We start from the raw sequence: 23,783 nt of genomic DNA, 5'->3' as shown, positions 1-23,783 counted from the left end.
TCACCAATTCCTTTATTTGTGTTTTTATTTATTGATGAGTTGATCTGGTTAATACCTTCCTAATGATGAATGAATAATTTGTACCAAACCAAAATACTTGCTCCCAACAAACAATTTCACTTAAAGTCTTTTCCAACATTCTGAATATTTCGGCATCAGAAACTCCATTTCGAAAAAAAATTAATGGATCTTCTTTGTTAAACAACTTCACCCAAGAGTAAAAAACGCCGAATGCACTTTATGTGCTTCAGAAAGACAAACGTATATCAAACACTAACACAATATCACTGAAAATCGTATCAAACAAGAAAACCAAAATATTTCGCCGAATGGGTTTTCGCTCGAAATTTTTATTAAACTATTTTTTGCCCACGTAGTATATCCTTAAAACTAGAAAACATTACCAACAGTAAATTTTTTAACTGTCAAATTCAAAGGAGACGAAGTAAATTTTTCAAGATTTTTCTTTTGAGCCTACGTTAGTATTTTCTAAATGCCTTCCATCCTCTAACTTGGAATTAGCTTAAGCCGCCCTTGCATGTGAAACTTGAGCCAATATAATACAGTAATTTGATTTTTTACACAAATACTTCAAATTAAACTACGAAAATCTTCACATTTCATTACGAAAATGTATTTTAATTAAAAAGTGAACGAAACTAATTGCATTTTTTGTTTGAAGCAGTGTTCGAAGGTACACTGCAGCAGTATCTAAGCAGACAACGATCATTTTAAGCGCGATAATAAGTCATGTATATACGTATGTAAATATATATAAGACATATTATATAATTACCGATACATAGTTGTCAGCCTCTGAATGTTTGTAATGAAATGACACTTAAGAAACCTAATTAGAAATTTTAAGCGTTCTTAAGGCAAAAAAAAAAACCATCCAGCGCAGCATACGCCTTCTTAGTGAGCCCCATAGAAGTGTATTTTGCAGTTGGATATTCAGTAAACACTTGAATTACACTTAAGTACCTACAATAAATCTTAAAATGAGACTAAATATATATTTATCTGTATATATAGTATGTACAAATTAGGACCAATTAACGAAAATTTGTCTGCGAAAGATATAGACACTTCCAATTTATAAGATACAACAAAAAGATAAAAAATTATAATAGCTGTTCTTGTTTTATTAGTAAGTACGTAATAATAATTGTCAATGGTTGTGGGTGATTTTTGATTTTAAACACAAAACACTGTTCAATTGGTAATTTGCGCCTATTAGTGAGTATTTCGGTTTCAAAACAATTTGTTATTTAATTAATATTAAAAAAAATAAATAAAAATATTAATTAAAATTAAAGTAATCGTATAGTAATATTTATATTGCACATTGGCAGACATATTTTTCTAATAAAAATTTAAAACATGTTATATGTAAATATTGAGCTGGTAAATTATGATTACTAAATATAATGCTTAGCGATAAGTATAATTTTTTAAGATAATGACCATTACTTTTCATTTTTTCTATCATTAACGAGCTATTACCATCAAAAAAAGTATAAATGAAGTATTTGAAAAAGTCAGGTAATCAAAAAATATGATTATTTATTAATTACTCTTAATTACATTTGATTACATTTGATTACTATATATGTATATTAATATAGTATATTTATTTTATTATGATTGTCAGAAAAACAGTCCGGTAATAAAAAATTATGATTACTTTTAATCACAATTAATTACTATCTATGTAATTAATATTAATAACCATTATTTTCACTTTTTTATCTTCAACGAACAATATTACCATCAAAAAAGAAATAATTTGAAGCATTACTGGTGTAGGAAAAATTTACGATAATCATAAATTGTGATTATTTTTTAATTACTTTCAACTACAATTGATTACTATCCTTATTCATATTAAATATATTATTATAAATAATTGTCGGAAAAAATTCCGATAATCAAAAATTATGATTATTTGTTAATTTCTTTCAATTACAATTAATTACTATGTTTATTAATATAAAATATATCATTATGATTTATGGAAAAAATGCGATAATCAAAAATTATGATTATTTGTTAATTTCTTTCAATTACAATTAATTACTATGTTTATTAATATAAAATATATCATTATGATTTATGGAAAAAATGCGATAATCAAAAATTATGATTGCTTTTAAATTACTTTACAATTGATTACAATCTGTACATAATTAATTATTATATTGGTCGAACTAAATAAATCATTTACATTGTTAACAGTAAACATAAAATTTGCTTTTCTAAATGATGGTAATTAAGGGTAATCTAAAAAGTAATGGAAAAATAATTTATTTGTTTTCATATTTCGTATATATTATTTCAATTATTCATTATTTCTTAAATTATTTCTAATAACAGTTAATTATCGAACTCAAGTAATTACTTTTAATTATCAAACGAAATTTAAACAGCTCCTAAATAATTAGTAATTTGTATATTAAAGTTTGTAGGCATAAGTGATAAAGTAAAAAAGTAAAAAGTATAAAGCACCCACATAATGCATTTGTGTGTACTTTGTATGATAAAAATTAATAATCGTGATTAATATTTTGAAAAAATTAATGTTTGAAAATAAAATTGAATTACGACTATGTACAGATATACATACAAAATGAACAAAGAAGTGTTTCTTTTGTGGAAATAATAGAGCTAGTATTTAAAGAATAAATAGTTTTCCGATAGCTGGTTTTAGACAAACTTGGACACTGAGGCAACCGAGGAAAAAAGAATGAACGAAAAGATAATATATAACAATATAATTAATATATAATATATAGTATAGCCATTAACACAGCAAAGGTCAGCAAATAAACAAGCAATGATACCGCCGTTCGTAAAGCGCCGCAACAAAATTTCGGTTATTGATATCCAATAGTAAATATTATTCTGACTTTTACACTGAGCGTAGATGTTAACCATTTTCGCAGAATCCCTATCCCTAACCACTAACAAAGATGTGCACAGCTTTCAATTGCAATTCAATTCTTAGTGAAAACAATGGATTGATTTCCGCTCCTGATTCGAAGTAATTGCTTGCTTGTATTTATTTATTTATTTATTTAGTAAGTCTATGAACATTAATTCTTACAAACTAGTGGAGAATTAGGATGCAAATTAGAACTCTAAAAAAACTAAATTACAATTACATAAATAGATAACTTAAATTAAAAAACAGAATTGAGGGCATTAATGAAGGATACCCTAGAGTGCGAAAAATCAAGAAGAACTTTCCCGGAAATCGAGTTAAACTCACGCATAGCACGCTTGAGAGGAGCATATTCACAAAATTAGTACTTTCTTTTTTATAATAAAATGGGTAAATAGATCTGCGACAACGCTGAGCAGTATTGAAGTTAATTTTCCCTAATAAATAGGGACAGTCAATACTTCCATTAATTACATTGAAAACAAATGAAAGGCAGAGAACGGACCGTCGATTATCTAGTAATTTAAGATGTAAAAGCAATAAACGAGATGTATACGATGGTGTGGGGTCGTCAAAATTTAGGGAGCGGAGGGCAAATTTAAGAAAAATCTTTTGAACACGCTCGATCCTATTAATTGCCGATATGCAATATGGTCTCCAAATGAACACTGCGTACTCCAAAATGTACCGAACAAAACATGTATACAGTAACTTTAACGTGTAGGGGTCGGAAAAATTTAAAGCATTGCGACGGACAAAGCCGAGTACAGAGAATGATTTAGAAGTGATATAGTTGATGTGATTACTGAAAGAAAATCGGTTTTCAAAGATTACCCCAAGGTCTTTGATATCAGTAACACATTTTAGGACGCAATTAGAAATGTTGTAACTTGTGGATAAGGTGTTAAGTGCCCTATAAGCCCCAGATGTTATGTGCCCATAAGAGATCTGAGAGCATTTATCTAGATTGAGAAAAAGCTTCTATTTCAGGCCAAAATCAAGCTCAACGTGAAAGTTTGAATATATCTTGTGGATTTTTGATTGTTGCAAAAATTTTTAAGTCATCTGCATATAACAGAAAGTTAGCGAAAGAGAAGCAACAGGAAATGTCATTGCTAAACAGCACAAAGAGAAGTGGACCCAAGACGCTTCCTTGTGGCACTCCCGAAGACGCAATGAATGAATCAGATGACACTCCATCAACGCTGACAACGCAACGTCTATTGTGCAGATATGATTCAATCCACTGCAAGAAGATCAAATGAAACCCTAAAGAAGATAGTTTTTTAATTAGAATATTGTGTGAAACTTTACCAAAGGCAAAGAAATCTATGTAGACACAATCTACCTAAAATCCAGCGGAGAAAGCAGACATACAATAATCGCTAAAGCCGCTAAGTTTGAAACAGTGGAGCGCCCAGAGACAAACCCATGCTGATTGACATTAATTATTGCTTTTACTGCAAAAAATAATTTATTTTTAACGGAACACTCAAAAATTTTCGAAGCTGTAGAAAGTTTAGAGATAGGCCTRTAATTGGAGACTACATCTTTTCTACCACCTTTAAGAATAGGGGTTAAGTATGTCAATTTCCAGTCAGAAATAAAACTCCCAGAGGAGAGAGACTTATTGAAGTTGAGCATGAGAGGATATACCAAGGCATTTGGCAGCCATTTCATTGCAAATGGTATATGAAATGGCTTTTCTGTGTTTTATTGACTTCGAGTTACAGTGAAGGGTAGCTAAGCCAGTTCGTAAAAAAAAAATATTGCAAATTCAGTTAAACAAAAAACAAAAAAAATTTATATTGTGCTAATCTTAATGAAGTACCTTGTATATACAACTATGGCCGATAATTGCTTCACGGAAGAGTTATGGTAACATTCCTTATTAAGTTAAAGAATTCACTCCTAATAATCATAAAATAATTATTTTTCGCTGCTCTTCTTTCTCTTAAAAACTCTGTATGTATAACTTTTTTCACCTAAAAAGAAGCAAAACACTTTCAAATAGCTGAAAAAGATATTTCCGAAAATGTTAACTCTAAATATTTTAAATAATAATATTATTAATTGGGTAGTCGAAAAAGTATTTTCTTTATTTGTGTTACCAATCACACTGTGTCATGCCATATAGTGTTGGAAAGATGAGATAAGCTTCATTTAAACTAAAAAAAAAAAAAAATATCGATTAAGTTGAAAAAAGTTACAGTGAAAATAATGAAGAAATTCGCTATATTTTAAACTGTTTTTTAGAAAAAAGGAAAGAAAGCCATAACATTGCCAAGGAAATTTACATTTAACATCAAACGATTTTGAACTATTTACAAAAGTCTGGCTATAAAGAGAAGAGTGATGTTTGAGTATCACATGAATTGTCTGTGAAAAATTTAATGGACCTAATGAACATCTGCGATTCTTTGCTCAAACGAAATGAAATCGAACGATTTCAGATGTAAAGTGGATCAATAAATTTCATTATAAATATAAAAAGCAATAAGTTGAAGTTTAATTAGAAATATGAAAAGACTTTTCGACTAACCACTACTAACGCAAGGGGGTGCATGTTCCTCACTTTCCATTCTCAGTATAAATGGCAAAAGAAAATACCATATGAAATCTAAGCTTTTTTGTTGACTGAAAATATAGATAAATATTACACGATGCAACTAAGATGCCTTGTAAAATACATAGCTGCGTATCCCTTTCCATCTTACCTTCCGACGTGTGTTTAATGGCACTAAACAGTCATATTATTGGACAAACTTTTAGTACAATTTTTTAAAGCTACTACTTTATTTTCGCACTGATATTAAGACGTAAGAGAAGAGTCAGCAACATTAACGCAAGCAAGTGTTAAGCAATATTGTTAATAAAAAAAGTAGATATCGTAAAAATTGGCACCAAACACCCTGCACACTTTGCACTCTTTTGTTGATATTGCTGAGAATCGATTTATTTTCCAATTTGCCAAACACTTCTAGTTACATCATATTGACCCAGAATGTTACCGGCTAATGTCTAAGGATGCGCGCTAGTTGGTACTATACATATATACACAATTGGTCAGATAAAAGTTGCCTCATGATCAAATGAAAAATAACATCACTTTTCATAAGTTTACAGGCGAAAGAAAACGATAAAATGAAACCACTCATATTGAAACAAAATTTGAGTTTTGGTTATAAATTGGTTATATATTGGTTAGATCTGACAAATTTATGCCACATATACATATGTAACATGATGCAGTGAATCGTTGGCATTAAAAATTTTTTTTCATGAAACGTTGTTTTCATTTTATATGAAAGTTAAATAAAAATATTGAAGATTGATATTTTTCGTAGGAAATGCATAATAAATCCGTAATATCCATAAGGTATTTAAATACGGCTGATTTCATAAATAAACCTACGCTTTAAAGTATACGCAATATTTATTCTATCCGATATTCTCTTCGGGTTTGATACTTAGACGAATGATTCTCGAAGGAGAAATGTCAGATGTGTCAAAGTCTTTGAACTTTATTCTTTGGATCATCTAAAAAAATGTACAAAGCTTTTTCGGCAAAATCAATTTAGTTTATTCAAAATAGTCTCCTTCTGCTTCAATAAAACTTTTTGCATGTCGAACGAGCGTTTTAGCTCGTTGGCCAGTATGGCCGTCATTATTCCGGGGCAAGCCTTTGGTATGGCCTCTAAATCTGCATAACGCTTTCCTTTCATGGGCAGTTTTCCGAAAAGGGAGAAGTCGCACGGTGCCGTATCATGTGATTTTTGGTCAAATCATCGGTCACAAGCGGCGATCAAATGTTGCATTCCGAGCAATTTTTGGTCGTCAGTCAATTTGTGCGGAACAAATCGTGCTCACACCTTTCGTAAGCCCAAATTTTCGTTAAAAATGCGATAAATCGATGTTTTAGAGATTTTCAATTCCATTTCCGTAAATTTCAATGATGATTTCGGCTAATTTTTGATAAATTCATGCACAGTTTCGATGGAATTTCCGATGATCACGGATTTTGATTGGCCCATATGTTTATCGTCATTTATGTCCTCATGACCACTTTGAAAACGTTAAACCCACTCGTGCACTCTGCTACGAGATAGACGATCGTAAACTCGATCGAACCATAAACTTATTTCATCAATTGAAACGTTTCGGTAAAAGTTTTACCAATTTTAAAGCAAAATTTAATGTTGGCTTTTTGTTGAAAGCTCATTTTCGCACCGACAACACAAACATACTGACACTTACTACGCAATGATGAAGCGTCATGAAATTCTCACTAGACAATCGATAAAGATACCAGATTCTAACGCACCAGTCATATATAGAGACATATAGATGGCGCCAACAGGGGAGGCTAGATTCAAAAAGTTCTGTTTACTTTGAAAAACATCTTGTATTGCTGTCATGCCATACAAACTGAATGATGAAATCATCATCACGAAACTTGACATTAGGTAATCTCCTAAGGACTTATATGAAGTTGGTTTACAAATGGCGAGGCATAGTTAGTAAGCTGATATTAGTTCTATATTCAAGACTTCTGACGACGTTTCCCCGTCTCGTATTTCAATTAAGCGGTTATAAGACTGTATAGGTTTTGAAAAGTTGAATTTTTATTTTCTTATTCAATTCAACAACGCCTCTAGAATATTGTCTTAAATTTTTAAGTTGATCCGAGTAAAAGTTTCGAAGATACAGCCTTGAGAACTTGTGCGCTCGAGGCTGGCTAGGCTAAGTGCGCCGTCTTTCAACGCGTTTTTTTTTCGAAACTGTGTTTTTGAAGGCGTTTGGCAAGCTTTCTCAAGAACTACTCCGATCTTCATGAAATTTTTTACAGATCTTTACAGATACAATTATTATAGACTTGAATGGAGAATCTTTTTCCGATTACAACTATTTGAAAAAAAAAAAATGTTGCGATATTTTCACTGAAATTTTAAATTTATTTTAGAAAACTTTCTACTATTTTTGTGACACAAACTTTCTACTTTTTGTCTAATTTTATTTTATGTGGTATGCCGCATTCCTAGGAGTATCACATATCCACCTAAGTCGTCTAACTCATGTTGACCAAGTTGTGCGCGGCAAACAGCCACAATGCCGGTACCAGCTTTCCACACTGTCATCGCTATTGCTCTGGGTCAAAATTTTTCTTCCACTGGTCGTTTTATTTTCGTCACAACGAGCCAACGCATTGTCTGTCCGTCCATCATTGCCAGCATCCTCAGCACAATTGCTTCGAGTGCTCTCCTCCAGCTGCTCAGTATCGTTGACGTTCGTGATGTTGCTGTTGTTATGAATGTGGGTACTAGTGCTAGGATATACATTGTTTGGGGATTGTTGTGGTAAATATTGGCGGCGGCCAACGCGTCACTCATGCTCGTGTCAGGCATTTACCACAGCGTTCACCTCAAGCGGCATTTCTGCGGATGACGTAGTGGGCGCAGCCGCGAGAGCAGCTGTTGCCAGTGCTCTGGCCTTGGTGTTGCGCAATTCCTGCTTATTGCCGGCTGCTTGACGTTTCACACCATAAATTCCATAGATGTCATCAACGCCATTGTTGCTCATACCGTCGCCGCCGCTGCTGTTGTTGCCGCTACCAATATGTTGGCCGTCGATTGCATCAATGGCATCACTCGCAGCTCCCGTTGGTGTTGATGTCAAAATGTTACTTGTTGGAATTTTCAGAAGCGATTTCAGTTTGGTCGCTTGGAATTTATACTGAAGTGTGGCGGCATGAAAGAAAAGCACAAAAGCACACGAGAGAGAAGAAAGAAGAAACAAGAAGGGCAAAATTGTAGAAGAAGCTAAATGGGAAATACTTATGAGCATGATAGTGATGACTCTACTTAAAGTTGGTGTCTGCAAGCACAATCATATAACCAAACACTCACACAACCACATATACGTGCACGTGCTGCTTGCATACCCTTGCACTAGAGACTAGCCGTCGCAGCGTGAGTGACAGTGTGAAATACATAAAACAACAACTATTCACATTGAAAATGAAACAACAACAGGCTGGAACATCTGCGCAAAATGTCTAGCACTTTAAGTGAAAAATTGCTAATATAATAAGAAGTGCTTTTGTGGCAGCATGGCGCTTTTTAATTTTAGTTGTAAGCGCTGCAATACAAAGACACACACACACACACACACACATAATGAGAAGAACTAAAAAAGTCCAAGTCAGGCTGAAAGCGCAAAACACTTAATAAATGTTTATATTCAACACTTACATACACACATATAAAGTTTTGAAATGTTTCAAACAGTGCTCAAGCTTAAGAACTTGCAGCATTTTTAAGGTCAATTTCAATTTTATCACATCGCCGATTTATTTGTTAATAGGAAATAGCAAGTCAGTAACGGTACAATCTTTGTGAGACATCCTTCCTAGTTTAAGTGAGATGAACTACAATTCATTAGTTATATTTTCGATAGCAGAAGTGCTCAAAGCGAGTTTAGGCAAAGTTACAAAGGCGACAAAAACAGAAATCAAGAAAGCAGTACGATCACGAATGAAAATAAGATAATAGTTACAATGCTATAATTGGTGCTCACACCTCACACATGTTCTACGCATTTTTTGAGCTGGGTTAAGATTAATAATAGTTTTTTACCAAATCACAATATATTAGGTTTGTTAGAAAAATGAAAATCATTATAAGTAGTATATGGGAGTTGGGGTAGTATCGACCGGATTTAATCTATTATCTATTACCATGCCACATACTGAGCACATGTTCCCAGGGTTTCATTAACGTACTTCACATACAATCACCAATCATATGTAGTAAGGTCAGCCGGATGATTCTGATATTAGCTATACAAGTATGGGGGCTAGGTCAAGTTTTCGCTCAAATCTATTTTTTTTCAGGCACACTGATATACCGTTGTAAAGAAAAAACACTCTATAATTTTCATTGAGATAACACAATATATGCGGTATAAAATCACCTGGAATTTCGAACATCTTTATATTAGGCATATGGTAGCTCAGACCTTATTCAACTGATTTTTGATATACAGAAATACTATTGTCAGAAAAGGTTTCTGTCTGAAAGCAATTGTATATCTCACATATTTACAGATATTTTTGCCAAAAAGTCAACTATAGATACTGGGGTCCACATATTCAGTACTTAGGGGCATAAACAGTTTATGTTGGATTTGGACAATTTACTTTATATAATTTATAGGAATTATTAGTGCAAAATTTGATTCCGTTATATTGGTTGCTTCCTGTTTTGTTTAGTAGAAAGTGAAAGAATCAAATGGAATTTTCCATTTTCGCACTGTGACATAAGTCACAATCGAAATATCGAATAATAGTCGAAATCGTTTGGTCGTGTCTGAAGTTATGTGATTTCACCAAAAAGTCGGCGGTGTCAAGCCCATCGTTCAATTCTTACACCGGCTCTCCTAAAACCTTCTCATACCATTTTGTCTCTGATGTTATTAGTTATTGATTTATAGCGCTTTTAGTAGTTTTTCACCGCATCGTTATATGAGAATTATCATCCGTTTTCATCCATTTTCACACTGTCGGTAGCAGTTTTATAAGCTTTAGTGATTTAGGTGATATGTACATTAAACGTATTACAGGACGGTGCCACGCTCGCTTTTTCAAAAAATTTTGCCAACAGGTGCTCCTTGCTATTGTAATCTACTGTACCAAATTACAGTTTTATATCTCAATTTGGTTATTTTAAGTGGTACGTACAACCGTTAGATGAGCGAACCTATTATAATCTATATAAACATGTTGCAGGAGTATAAAAAAATCAGGAACTGAAAAGTTCGGCGAAAGCGGAGCATTTGATCATCTGATCAAAAATGACCCGGACTGGTCCCACAAATTTCTCGTAGAACGGTGTAAGCCTCTTTTATACTCGTGTGAAGTTTAATCATTATTTCTAAAACAAATATGTAGAAAATTGTATTAAGTATTTGTTTGATTAAATTAGCTGAAAATAAGAGTATATTGAAGGCGATAGATTTGTATTAAAATATATGAAAATATAATTTTCGCTTTTTTCAGTCCAAGTCACCTTTGATTAGAAGGTATATTGAATATATGGTGGCAATTATTTTAATGTGAAGACCCAGCATCTTTTTTCTTAATAATAATTAATAAAACTTGGAGATATCTCGACTTACAGTCCACAAAAGTAAAACATACTCAATTAAAGAATCCCTTAATCAAAAATACAGATTTTATCAGAATATGTTCCGGAAAATGAAGCTTAGAAAAGTTAAGTGTTGATAGTGGCAAATTGCCTAGGTAAGCATAAAGCATCAAATTGTGAAGAAATATTATTACATAGCTTTAAAAAAGACCGTAAAAAAAAGTGTAAAGCAAAACCCCATAAAAGATATTTCATTACGATATATTTGTTTTTGTTTGTCTCTCTGTTTAGTGCGATGCATCCTATTTTCCACAAGTAAACTAATACTACATATGTATATACATCTGTTAATTGATTTTGTTTTCATCTAATTCTTGCAACATAACATTAAAATTCGGATTTAAAAACAAACGAGAGAAAATCTTACAAAATCACTAATAATTAATGAATTGTGAGCACAGCTACATGCAAAATTTATCTCATATCTAGGGCAACAAAATCACTGTAGACAAGTGCATTAATTTCGAGGAAAATTTATAATATATTTTCGTTTAATTGAGCACATACATATGTATAAGCTAAATATTTTTTGCATTTCAAATATCGTATTAACTACTTTCTACAAAAGCAATCGATATGCATTTTCAGTACAAAGTATAAAATTCTCAATTTAATAAAACGAAATTGTGAAATTTAATCGTTTTTATTGCACTATTTCAAAAATATAATATTTCTACATACGGTATGTATATGCTAAGCAATATGCAGAACATTTGTAAATTTCAACAATACATGGTAATACTTTATGGTAAAAGACTCGATACTGTAGTGGTGAGGTAAAGGTTACGTTTCATATGATATTAAATACTTTCTTAATGGGAAATGATTCAAAGCAATATTAAAAGTATTTTTTGAAATTTTAATAAAATATTTTGTAGACTTTACAGGAGAGGAAGTCCCGTTTTAGCTCCGTTGGCGATCGCGTGTAACTCAAAAATATTTAATATTTTTCTTCAAAAATTTTCCCGTATATTCTTAAAACATGTATAAGTATACCCCTAACTTTAAACAGTAGTTTTTCTATTACTAAAAATCACTTTAAACTGTGACGCTAGGTGAGCTCCTTAAAATAAAAATATGCTACTCATACGCCATGCCGCACAATTAAAAATTCTTCCTGACCCCAACGAGTGCATTATAATTATTATATAAATGAACGACATAAGCTTCGAAATTTACCGTGTGTACACTAACATATTTGCTTTTTTATGTGCCATGTACTATTTCAACCTTAGCCAAGTTATTAACATAACCATTATCTGACCACTACTGTAGATTTGTGTGCTAAAATTTATATCTGGCACATTGTCAAGTATTACAAGCGCAGGTACAATAATTTCATATATAAATAGGTAAAATTTCAAAGGTACAAACATTTCTAACATGCTCTTCTCTGTATGTGTGTGTGAATCATACTCCTTTAAGGTACATATAAACACACATAGCCGAAATTGCGTGATTTCTACAACTATTAGTGCAACCAGACGATTAAATACTTGTAAATGCATTTGTGTGTATTAAATTACTTTAGAACTAACCCAATCGATAAGCATTCCCCATCGCACACACTACTACAATCAAATTTAAGGAGCCACAACAGACGTAAAATCAAACAGAAAACATTTCATTACAAATTGCAGTTTGCCAACTGGAATGGCAGGCAATTAGAAGTTGACTCAAACAAGCTGCAAACTACGAACTGTTTAAAACACAACTGTAGATATTTATGTAAGTGTGTTTTACGCATACATACGCACTTTGCACTTGTAGAAATACCCAGCCAGCAATTAACGATATTAAAATTAAATTTCTTTGAATTTTTTTTTTTTTAGTTTCTTCCATGTCAACGTTCCGGTCTTGATCATCACGGCACAATACCGCCGCCGGCACATAAACCGCACCAAACCGTAATTTTTTCGGGATGCAGTGGTGATTCATGGTATACGTATAAATGTACTTCCACAGGAATGAAGAATGTCATTGATATCCCAAACCATCTTTGTTTTATTTAAAAACACTTTTGCAGCGCTCTTATTGAAACACTCGCTGTTATAGCCTTGACAGACGGCAGAGTTAATCCGGATTAACTGCGCACTTAATCAGATCCAAATTTATATATAGTTTGAAACTGTCGTAACAGCTGATTGTACTTTTTATAATATTTTCAGTGAAAATGGATAGGAGATGAAAATTGGGTTGTTAGCCGATAACCCTTTTTTATTACAAAAACATATCAACACGTTAATTTTAAAGCTGCATCATAACCTAACAATGAATATTAAAAATTCGAAAAGCAGATGTCAGTGTTGCTTGTTTTTCATTCATAAAAGATTAAAATTCGCCATTTTTAGCAATGTTGTCAACGAAAATGCAGCTAACTCTCTAAAATTTTGAGGATTAAATGGGAGTTAGCAACGAAGTTATCTTCACTAACTCCTGAATTAATCTGGATTAATGCAGATAATCCAGATTAACGCTGGCGTCTGACGGTCACACATTCGTTGAGGCGTTACAAATGTTTAAACCTCAGTCTGTCAAAACAGTAGAGAATCAAAGGAACACATGGCCTGAAAGCCCTAGTAGCTACAGAAGAGCTGAGTAACGCTTACCGAACTCACACGAAACTCATAGATTCAGCTAGAACACAAGTGGACAACGGAGTACCGACTCGACCCTCTCAAGCAAACTCATCTGATTTGCAATTTCCGGCGATTACACTTTGACCAGGCATCCAAAACCAAGTCGAATAACAAAATAGTTGATACCATTGATAAAAAGATCAGCCACTCCTTGCCTGCTGTGATGAGAGCCAGGAAAGAGTAATTTATTGTGTCCGCGAGTTCGCAGCATGACAATCAGAGAGTAAAGAAATCGCCAGTTACTAAAACTATAAAATATATTAAAATAAAACTGTTATCTGGCATAAGTACATTCGAAAGGAATACTAATTGGTTTCAATATAATTACGGATGATTACTAATTGAAACCAAAGTCATACACTCTGGACATCTCTATACTCTATATCGTGGATTAAATGCCTTTCGGAAGGAACTTATGAACTTATCAGTATTCGTTGTCTGTAAAAATTTCTAGCCATATCACAATTATTTCATCTCAATATTTTATAAAAGCAACAACGATGGATGATCGAAGTAGAGGTACTTATTTCAATAGCCTGTTTTTGATAAATCGCACGTAAATCGTGTCAAGCTATCATGTTATTTTTGTTCAGTATTGTTTGGCATTTCAACATCAAAAGACTTACGCCTTAACAACGTTTACAAATCGTTCAACTTTATTACGAAAATTCGCGTTCTATGAAGAATGAATTTCGCGTGCATCACTCAACTCAACCTCCCCAAGCGACATGGCGCCATAAGCTCTTCAGAAGAAATTTTGTTCAGCGATGAGATTCATTTTTGACTTAATCGGTATGTAAACAAGCAAAATTGAAGCATTTGAGACGAAGAATCTAAACTGATTCAAGAGCAATCTTTCGTTCAGAAAAAACAACGGTTTGGCGTGGTTTGCGGGCCGGTGTAATCATCGTCAGTCTATAGATTTTGGTGACCAAATAATTTCATGTTTTGGGCCGGTCGATTGGCCACCAAGATCGTCTGATCATACATTTGGACTTTTTCCTTTGAACATATATAAAGTTTAAAGTTGAAATGTTCGAACGAGTTATCGAAAATTGGTCTCAATGGATGGATCAACAGAGACGTAGCCGCGGCCAACATTTGAAAGAGAAAATAAATGCCGAAGAATGTTCTTTCGAATGATAAGAATCATTTTTCATTAAACTTAAAGTTTCTGTGTTTTTTCTTTAAAAAAGTAAGGAATCTCGAAATGGATCACACATATGAAATAGTTACATATTATATAAACAATAAATGCAAGTATGGGTGAGTATTCTGAAATCGAATAAAGAATAATTTTGCTAGCTGGGTAATTATAACAACAGCAGACTCTAATAACGGCAAATGCTATATTAACGTCAACTACAACCAAAGAATGTACAAACTATGCATTTAGCAGCTGTCAATTTCATTTACAGCTTACGTAAGCGATTATAAGTAAGTAACAAATAAGCAACAACTATCATAGCTATCATTAAGCAAAAAATGTCACAAGTGTACCATTACATACATTTGTACATATTTATGATGTACATAGTTACAAACTGGGAGACAAATGCACAAAGTTAACAACTGCCAAATACCGCTATCAGTTCTAGCACCATAGCAAATGAAATAGCAGCCTCAAGAAATTACTTCGTCAACGCCAATTCCGCACCGCATAAGCCCATTGTGCTTTTTGCAATTGTCTCAAACTTACTTCGGTCGGTAGGAGGAGATCCTGCGAGGAGCTAACGAAGCGTGTAAATTGTTCCGTGGCAAGCGCAACGCGTCCGGTCTCGTAACAAAAGAGCGCAAAGTTCAAATGCACAAGTGGATTACGTCCGGCAGCCGCTGGTTGTTGCTGTTGTATTTCACTCGACCGCTGAAATGCCTTGAACGCATTCTCAGTATCCTCCAACTTACGTAAACAGACTATAATTGGTCGCCGAATCGATTTGTAGACAAGAGTCAAATAGCGGGCGTTTGGTTGTCGATAGTTTGGAGCCATTGAAGAGCGAGTTTTTGCCATCAGGCACATACGTGCAAGTGCATTGAAAAGTAGGAAAGAAAATCAGTAATTAGAGAAATGTGAGAAAATAGTTGATGGTAACGTTCAAGTTAAGTCGAGTGCAAAATGTCACAAAAGCTTGTTTTTGAAAAGTTAGTTCCGTATAACTTTCATGACGCAAAGTTGAATTAAGTTAGTTGTGGATATATGAAAGAATGTTTTGTGGAAATAATTTGGAAATTAATACTTATGTACGGGAGTCAATTGATACGTCAGCCGCAGCAATATTCTCGACACTACATGCATTTCTTTGTCTCACTGGCTGTGGATTCAAATTGCTCAATTGTTGATCTGAGTGGGCGATTATGACGACCATAAATTGGACGTAGTACTCTTAAAGTTGAGGCCACCGAATTTCGGTAGCAAATTTTAATAATTTCGACTCGTTGTTGGATCGTATATCTTTCCATAATGAAATGGCAAACTTTAGTGAAGAAAAATGTCGAAAGAGCGGGAAAATTATGCTGTTTCTATCGGTCTATTTTTGTAGCATCCCTATTGAAAAAGCAGTTACATCTCGCGTTGTTGATAGATTGCCAAAAACAACTATTGTAAAGATTGCGCAGATACGTGATTTCTGAAAATCACCACTTCAACGCCATCTTGCGGCCAACGCAATTCAAATAGGGCGCTTAAAGGATTAACCACCAAAATTCTATCGAAAATCCTTTTAAAAAAGTTCCACGAAAGTTCTTGAAATTTCCCACAATATGCTGCTTAAAGGGTATACTCGCAGCTACCGTTGATGAGTAGCAAAAGTTTAACTTTTCTCAGAATTTTTCCTTACCATTTTGGCGCAAACGGCTTTCTCCTACTACTAAGTGCATTCCTAAGTGCATACTTAATGCGAAAGGAAGCAAGATGATGGTGGGTGGGTTAATTCGCAGCCACAATTAACACTTATATAACAAAAACGGAGGTTAAAGGACTTCCGCCTGGCGGTCATAATAAGTACTTGTGAGTTAAGTAGTATATGTGTGCGTTGGTACGTGTGTATTGAAAATGCGCTTAAGCTGTTGTGGCTGCTGTTGGCCGAACTGATAATTACGGCAACGACAAAAGGTCAGGCCCCACAACCCCACCCATGGAAGCGCATGCTCAGCTGTTGCAGTGCGACCGCTTAACTTAAATCATTTTCTGACAGGTTTTATGCGAGCATGGCCCCAACCACCGCACGCAAGTGTAGTTATGAACTTTCTAAAAGTCAAGTAATGGCGTGAGCAGGAGTGTCTGCATGGATTTGTCAAAGTATGTGAAATAGTGGCAACTTACTTCCGAGTAGCATGTAGCATTCAGCGCTGTCCTTGCGCAAGTTGATGGCCGCGGCGAGTGTGTGAAAGGCACTCGCATATTGTTGTGCTGCAATGATAAAAATAAAGCTTTAAGTATTGTGTATGCAAGGATAAAGCTCTTGTTGATTTCTGGATGTTGGCGTCTGCTTAAGCGTTTGTTTACAATTAACTTAGTGATGGCTAATCTCATTGACAAGTATACTTAACTAATGACTAGCATGTTCAGGCGACACGGCAACATTTGATGTCTTAAATTATATGTTTATTTTTGTTGCTGTGGCATAATTAATGAGGCTTAGCTCCTGAGTTTCGCTGATTCCTTTTTTTTAATATAAGGCCGTCTCCTTTCGATTGCATAAATCAGGTTAATATAAAAAAAGTGGTGATCGAAAAATTTATTCCCAGATTTGTTTTCTTCTTCTTCTTAAATCAAAATTAGTGGTCAGACATAGTTGTCAGCTTTGCACCAACTTTATTTGGTAGTCCTAAACTCAAATTTTAAGGGGAAACTGCAATTTTGTGCGTTTTATGAATGTGACGAACATTTTTCACCAAAATAGATATAAACAAAATTTCAATGTAACCAAACTCTTCTGTAAAAATATTTTAACGCCATTGTAAACGTGTGACAGTGGTGTAGTGATAAAAAATTGGATTGAATGTTTTTTTATTACGAAGATCACTTACCCATGAGATTAACGGAGAATATTAAAAGGGTATTATATTACCACTACGAATATTCAGTCCTCAGCCGGTTGTAGTAGACTCAAGAAAGCGTAAAAGGCTTGTCTCAACTGGCCGAAGCCTGGATATACGCAGTGGCAATACAATACCCCTCTACTCTTCCCATCGCTATGTTCCAATCTAAAATAAATGAGAAATCTAGTTTGGATTCATCCCTTCCAATGTGCAGAAGTTATGCAAGTGAAGAAAGTTGTCTGACCGTCATTCAGTTGGGAATGAGCAGAAACAATTATTTTACACATGGCTCAAGCAGCTCAAAACTTCCGGTCTTAAACGAAGTATCCTCTGGGTAACCCAAAAGCATCCGTTTGAGGGCGAGATAAAGTGAGAAGGCGAAACATTACTCAGCAGCGATGTGTACTGGGTTTTAGGACCCGCCAGGTAAAGCCTCAATAACCGTGCTGTTAGTTCTGCTTTCTCCAGACAGAAGAAAGCAAAGCAAATGGGTCTGCTAGTGAACGAGGGCAAGACGAAATATTTTTTGTCCTCAAACAAAAAGACGTCTCACTCGCGACTTGGCTCCCACGTCATTGTTGACAGTCATAACTTCGAAGTCGTAGATAATTTCGACTACTTTAAAACCAGCATTAACACAACAACAAAGTCAGCCTCGAAATCCAACGCAGAATAACTCTTGCCGACAAGTGGTACTTCGGACTGAGTAGGCAATTGAGATGTAAAGTCCTCGCTCGACGAGGAAAGATCAAACTTTACAAGACACTCATTATCCCCGTCATGCTATATGGTGTAGAGGCATGGACGACCGATGACAACATCTGATAAGTCGACGTTACGACTTTTCGACAAAAGGATCATGCAGAAGATTTATGATCCTTCGCGCTTTGGCAACGGTGAATACTGTCTGAAAGTATTCGACGCAGTACCCGCAGGGGTAAAAAGAGAAAGAGAAAGAACTCCACTTCGTTAGAAAAACCGGGTGGAGAAGGACCTGGTTACAGCGAAAAAGAATAACGACTGGCGCGCTGTTGTAAACTCAACTATAACGGCGTAAACGGTATCTACGTCAATAAAGAAGGATTGTGGACATTGCCGCTGAAGCACACTTTACAACGAATCAACCAATTATCCAATGATTAAAGAAGAGAGTTAAATAAAACCATTTTTTTCCAATTTTAGACTGCCTATTTAGTAGGGAAGAATAGAAAAAAATAATAAGTTTCAGTATACCTACTCAATAGTGTAAAAAATTAAAAAAATAACTACTGATGCGATTTCTCCAACTCGAACGTTTCATAAAATAAATGAGCTCATGAAAATAATTGAGGTAAAACAAGTCATAAAGCTAAGTGACTTATTTTTTTATAGAAATCCCAACACTCCTTCATTATTGCGATTTTCGATTATAACATCACTGGCAATCAGGTATTCTATCCTTCTTGATAACCCAATTGAACTTAAAATAATAAGATCAAATCGAGATCATCTCGTGTTGAAAAAAATAGTAAGACTTTCTAATTTAAATTACGAGCGAAAACCTATTCGTCGAAATATTTTTTTTTCTAGATTGGTATAACTGTCAGTGACATCTGTGTCAAATGTCTATATGAAGCGCATACGGCGTTTTTTGCGATTAGTCAATTTATTTAACAAAGAAGTTCCATTAAATTTTGTGGAATCAAATGTCTGGTGCCAAAGGTTTAGATTGTTCGAAAAAGATTTCGATGATAATTTTTGTCGTGAGCAAACGAGGGTCGAGAACGCGTTAACGACGAATCAAGTCCAGAACGGCCATCAACAGCAACTGATGATCAACACATCAATAAGATAAAGGAATTAGTGCTTGAGAGTCCTGAGTTTTTCGCCAAATATCGTGTCGCAAAACTCCGTTTTCGCCGGATTTAGCTCCGTGTGTCTTCTGGGTATTCAGCAAACTCAAAGGACCATCCGAGAAACCGATTTGAGCCAATTGGAGACATTAAACATGAAGGCTATTCAGGAAATTGACTTTAACAACTGTTTCAAGGATTGGAAAAAAGGTGAACTCAAGTGTATTAGGGCCAAGGAGGATTAATTTGAGGGGTACGTCATAGTTCTTGAAGAAAAATTAAGAACTTTCAAATTATAATTAAAGACTTACTGTATGTTTATGTATATTTTGCCCATATTGTGTCTGTATGGCCGCTATTTGTTTGCCACAGAAAGGGTTTGCCTGAGGATTTTTATCATGGAAAATATAACTGAAATTGTTTGCTTAAAATTTTGTGTTTCCAATGGAATCACGGCTACAGAATCATCGAAATGTTTTGGAAGGTTTACTTTATCGCGAGCACAAGTGTCTGGCATTGGCACAGAGCATTCGACGATAACCCCGAAAAATTTAAAGAAACAGAAAGATATCAGGAGACCTCACGTCTCTTATAGATCAGCTCAACACATTTTGGTTAATGTTTTGAGGTATGAAGAGCGTTAATGCTAGACTCATATCAAAAGACCTAAATCTTTTGCAAAACCGACCTCCAATAAAGAAGTTGCTCAGCTGCGTTGAGAACCCTACACTCATTAAAAGCGTCATTACTGTTGACAAGGCCTAGATTTGTGAATACGACGGCAAAACTGTTGGCTCAGAGACCTATTTTAATGGCGATAATAATTTTTTAAAATATTCTATTAAAATACGTAAAAGTAATTTTGTTTTTCAGTATGAGTCAAATTTGATTAAATGTCATTTTATTCATGCCAACGATGGTTCGATTCGTCATCGCGCTACTCGCCTTTTGACGAATCGAAGAGAGCTATTCTGTAGTGGGCTTGTTTGCTAATTGTGTTGTCAAAATTTCCCAATTAAAACGAACGAAAACACGCGAATTGATTTCCCAACACATACATCATGTATACAAGTTATATATATATTTATGTCGACATATGTATGATTGAGTGATGGTGTATACTAAAAAAGGCTGTGAACCCAACACAAATTGAACGCAGAAATGTCATTGACATTTAGCATTGTCCTGAAGATACTTCATAAACTTTACTATCACCTCTAAAATGAATGGGTTTAGAGAGAAGCGTTCAAAACAAAACGGAATGTTTGTAAACTTGCGAAAGTGTTGAGGTTTTCAAATCAATGCACTTAATAGTGTCAAAAGGTTAAGTTTGGTTAACAAATCCATAACAGTATTATGTATGTCCATATTTATAACGAGTTCATCCCTTTTTGAGTTGAAGTGCAAAAATGGGAAATGAACTCGCCAGGGATGTATTAAAGTGAATGGAGTATGTTTAAAATCAATTTTATATAACTATTTGTTTGTACATATCTATATATGAAAGCATTTCTACTAACACATACGTAAGCATATATATAATATTATAATACTTATATACTATCTGTATTCTTTCACTTTAATTTGCTAATAATTTTGCTAGAAGCTTATGCAAGGGCAGATATTCACTAAACGTATAGGACTATAATTCCACAAAAATAGGAAATACAAAACTTTCCATGTATTTATGAATGTGTAGGTTCACTTGCACTTCAATATTTTAATCGGAATCATATGAAAATTTCCAGCAGAACTAACAGGGGATATTTGATGCTATTGACATTCACAACCTTTCTTGTTGACAATGTCATTGATGAAACTGTTTCAATATAAAATGCTACTTATAAAGAGAATTCTATATATAAATAACTGTAAATATTGAAGGATGAAGAAAATACAAAGAGTTATTAAAAACAAGAAAACACTTCGACTGCACCGAATTGCATTGTATTTACTGCACCGAATTGTATTTTTTACACGTACTATATATAGGGTTGACAAAGAGGTCTTGCGGTATTGTTATTGAATTTTCAATTGTTCATAAAATGTTTTTTGATGACTCATGCCCAGCTCTTGACCAATGCTACGGCTGCTACTATGCCGGTCCCTTTCGTTAAATTCAGCTATTTTATCGCAATTTTCGACGACAGGTCTTCCGGAGCGTGGCGCATCTTCGACCACCGGGGGGGAAATGGAAACTGTATCGGGTCCATAAACTGCACAAATTTTATTGGCGGCTTGAGATGCATTTTTGCCTTTATCGTAGTGGTACTGTAAAATATGGCGTATTTTCTCTTTATTTTGCTCCATGTTTGCGACGCTATAACTCACGAACGGCTTAAAAGAAACGACAATCAATCAAACATGTGTTAGCGCGTGAAATGAGCTTTCCAAAAAGGTATAGCATGACCCGATGCTAAAACTAGAACTACGCGCTCTCAGCGCCGACTAGCGAAAATACCGCAAGACTTTTTTGACAATCAATATGTACTGGCCAACTGTTTGCTTCGAAGAAAACCGTTTTTCTAGTTCTTACTAACCACGTTGTTTGATAGAAACCACCTTCAAGTCGTATTAAGGTTACTTAATAAGGAAAAAATATCCCTTACAAAGATTTTCATCTTAAATGGTTATTTTATATGGGTGTTATATACTATAGTGGTCTGTTCTGAGAAAAATATTTGAATATTGTAGCATTGCATAATATTAAAAAAGTTTTGTCAAGTCCGATCGTCATTTCCGATCGCTCAAGTACCACGGATTACACAAAAACGGTTTGGTGATGAAAAGTGGATCACTTACGACAACGTCAAGAGAAAATGGTCATGGTCGGGGTGAGCCGACTGCTGTATTTAATTGTATTAACAGAGAATATTTTATTATGAGCTGCTCTCCCACTGCCGAACACTTAATTCGGATCTTTACTGTCTGAAGTAAACAATCGCCTAGGAGAGCTAACTTTGGCCAATAGGAGAGGAATTGTTTTCCATTAGAACCCCAGATCATACACCTAAATAGTGACTCCCCAAAATCTCCGGCTGCTTGGTTGGAATATTTTTATCCACCTTAGGTTGAATACTACTTTGTATATTTCTCCTAACTAATAAATAAATATGTTTTTTCCAACTAACGGTTTTACGTATCACCTAAAACTAAGAACGAAATATATATAGGGTTATTTATACATAAATGATCAGGATGATAAACGGAACTGAAATCGGGGTGACTGTCTGTCTGTTCGTCGTTCCGTCCGTGTGTCCGTGCAATTGGTAACTTGAGTAAAAATTGAGATATCATGATGAAACTTGGTATACTTATTCCTTGGCAAAAATATGTGAACACCGTAGCTATAGTTAACTTTTGTCGGAAAATATAGGTCAAAGTGTGAGATATGTAATTGAAAATAGAAAAGAATCCTTTCTTGACAATAGTAAATGTGTGTATCAAAAATAAGTTAAATCGGGTCAATGTTCCCCTGAGCCCCCATATACGTAATATAACGATTTTCGAACTTCCGGCTGTATAAGGTGCATATGTGTATCGGCCAATATATGAGTTATCTCAATGAAAATGTGAGAGCTTGTTTTACTCAGCACAGTGTATCTTTGTGCCTAAAATGGAAACAATTAGGTGAAAACTTAACCTAACTTGACCTATATGTAAGGTTCTTTATGAAACCCGAGGAACATATTTTGTGTAACAGGTAAATTCAAGTAAATATTAACCCCCACTCCCATATGTTTCTGAAGGAATTTTTCGGACTTTGACTCTTGCAAGTTGCCAGAGTATAAAATATTCGGTGAGTTGTGAGTAGATTAAACGAACAAATAATAAAACAAAGTAAAAATTAAATAAATTTATGAATAGTATGAAATTGGTGGTGGAAAATATAAAAAATCGTAAAATTTTTTAATTCGACCTGCTATTACCATAAACCAAGTAAATTATCATGATATGAACAATTTGTCTTGATCCCTGCCAAATTGTATGAAGAAAAAAGTAAGGAAGGGCTAAGTTTGGGTGTCACCGATAAAGTGATAATCGAGATTTCAGGCGTGGTTGTGAACCGATTTCACCCATATTTGGTACATGTCATCAGGGTGTTAAGAAAATATTATATACC

The 23,783-nt window shown here is 34.3% G+C and overlaps 1 protein-coding gene across 2 annotated transcripts in view; it reads right to left on the bottom strand.

Annotated features, from left to right (window-relative positions):
* Positions 1 to 8,044: 8,044 nt before the first annotated feature.
* Positions 8,045 to 23,783, bottom strand: part of LOC108973125 (Bardet-Biedl syndrome 4 protein homolog) — a 25,017-nt gene continuing 9,278 nt past the window's right edge. Inside the window, exons 8-10 of one of the 2 annotated variants that reach the window (XM_018940156.1) lie at positions 17,110 to 17,196; positions 15,487 to 15,701; positions 8,045 to 8,677 (exon numbers count right to left, since the gene is read on the bottom strand). In XM_018940156.1, the coding sequence (XP_018795701.1) occupies positions 8,342 to 8,677; positions 15,487 to 15,701; positions 17,110 to 17,196 (638 nt within the window). In that variant the 3' untranslated portion in view covers positions 8,045 to 8,341. The remainder of the gene's footprint in view (positions 8,678 to 15,486; positions 15,702 to 17,109; positions 17,197 to 23,783) is intronic. The other variant, XM_018940157.1, reaches the window with a different exon arrangement.

This window comes from Bactrocera latifrons, unplaced genomic scaffold, assembly GCF_001853355.1.
Source record: "Bactrocera latifrons isolate USDA-ARS-PBARC rearing strain unplaced genomic scaffold, ASM185335v1 scaffold_46, whole genome shotgun sequence".
In the NCBI taxonomy this organism is placed as follows: domain Eukaryota; kingdom Metazoa; phylum Arthropoda; class Insecta; order Diptera; family Tephritidae; genus Bactrocera; species Bactrocera latifrons.
This window is presented reverse-complemented; position numbering and strand designations above follow the sequence as displayed.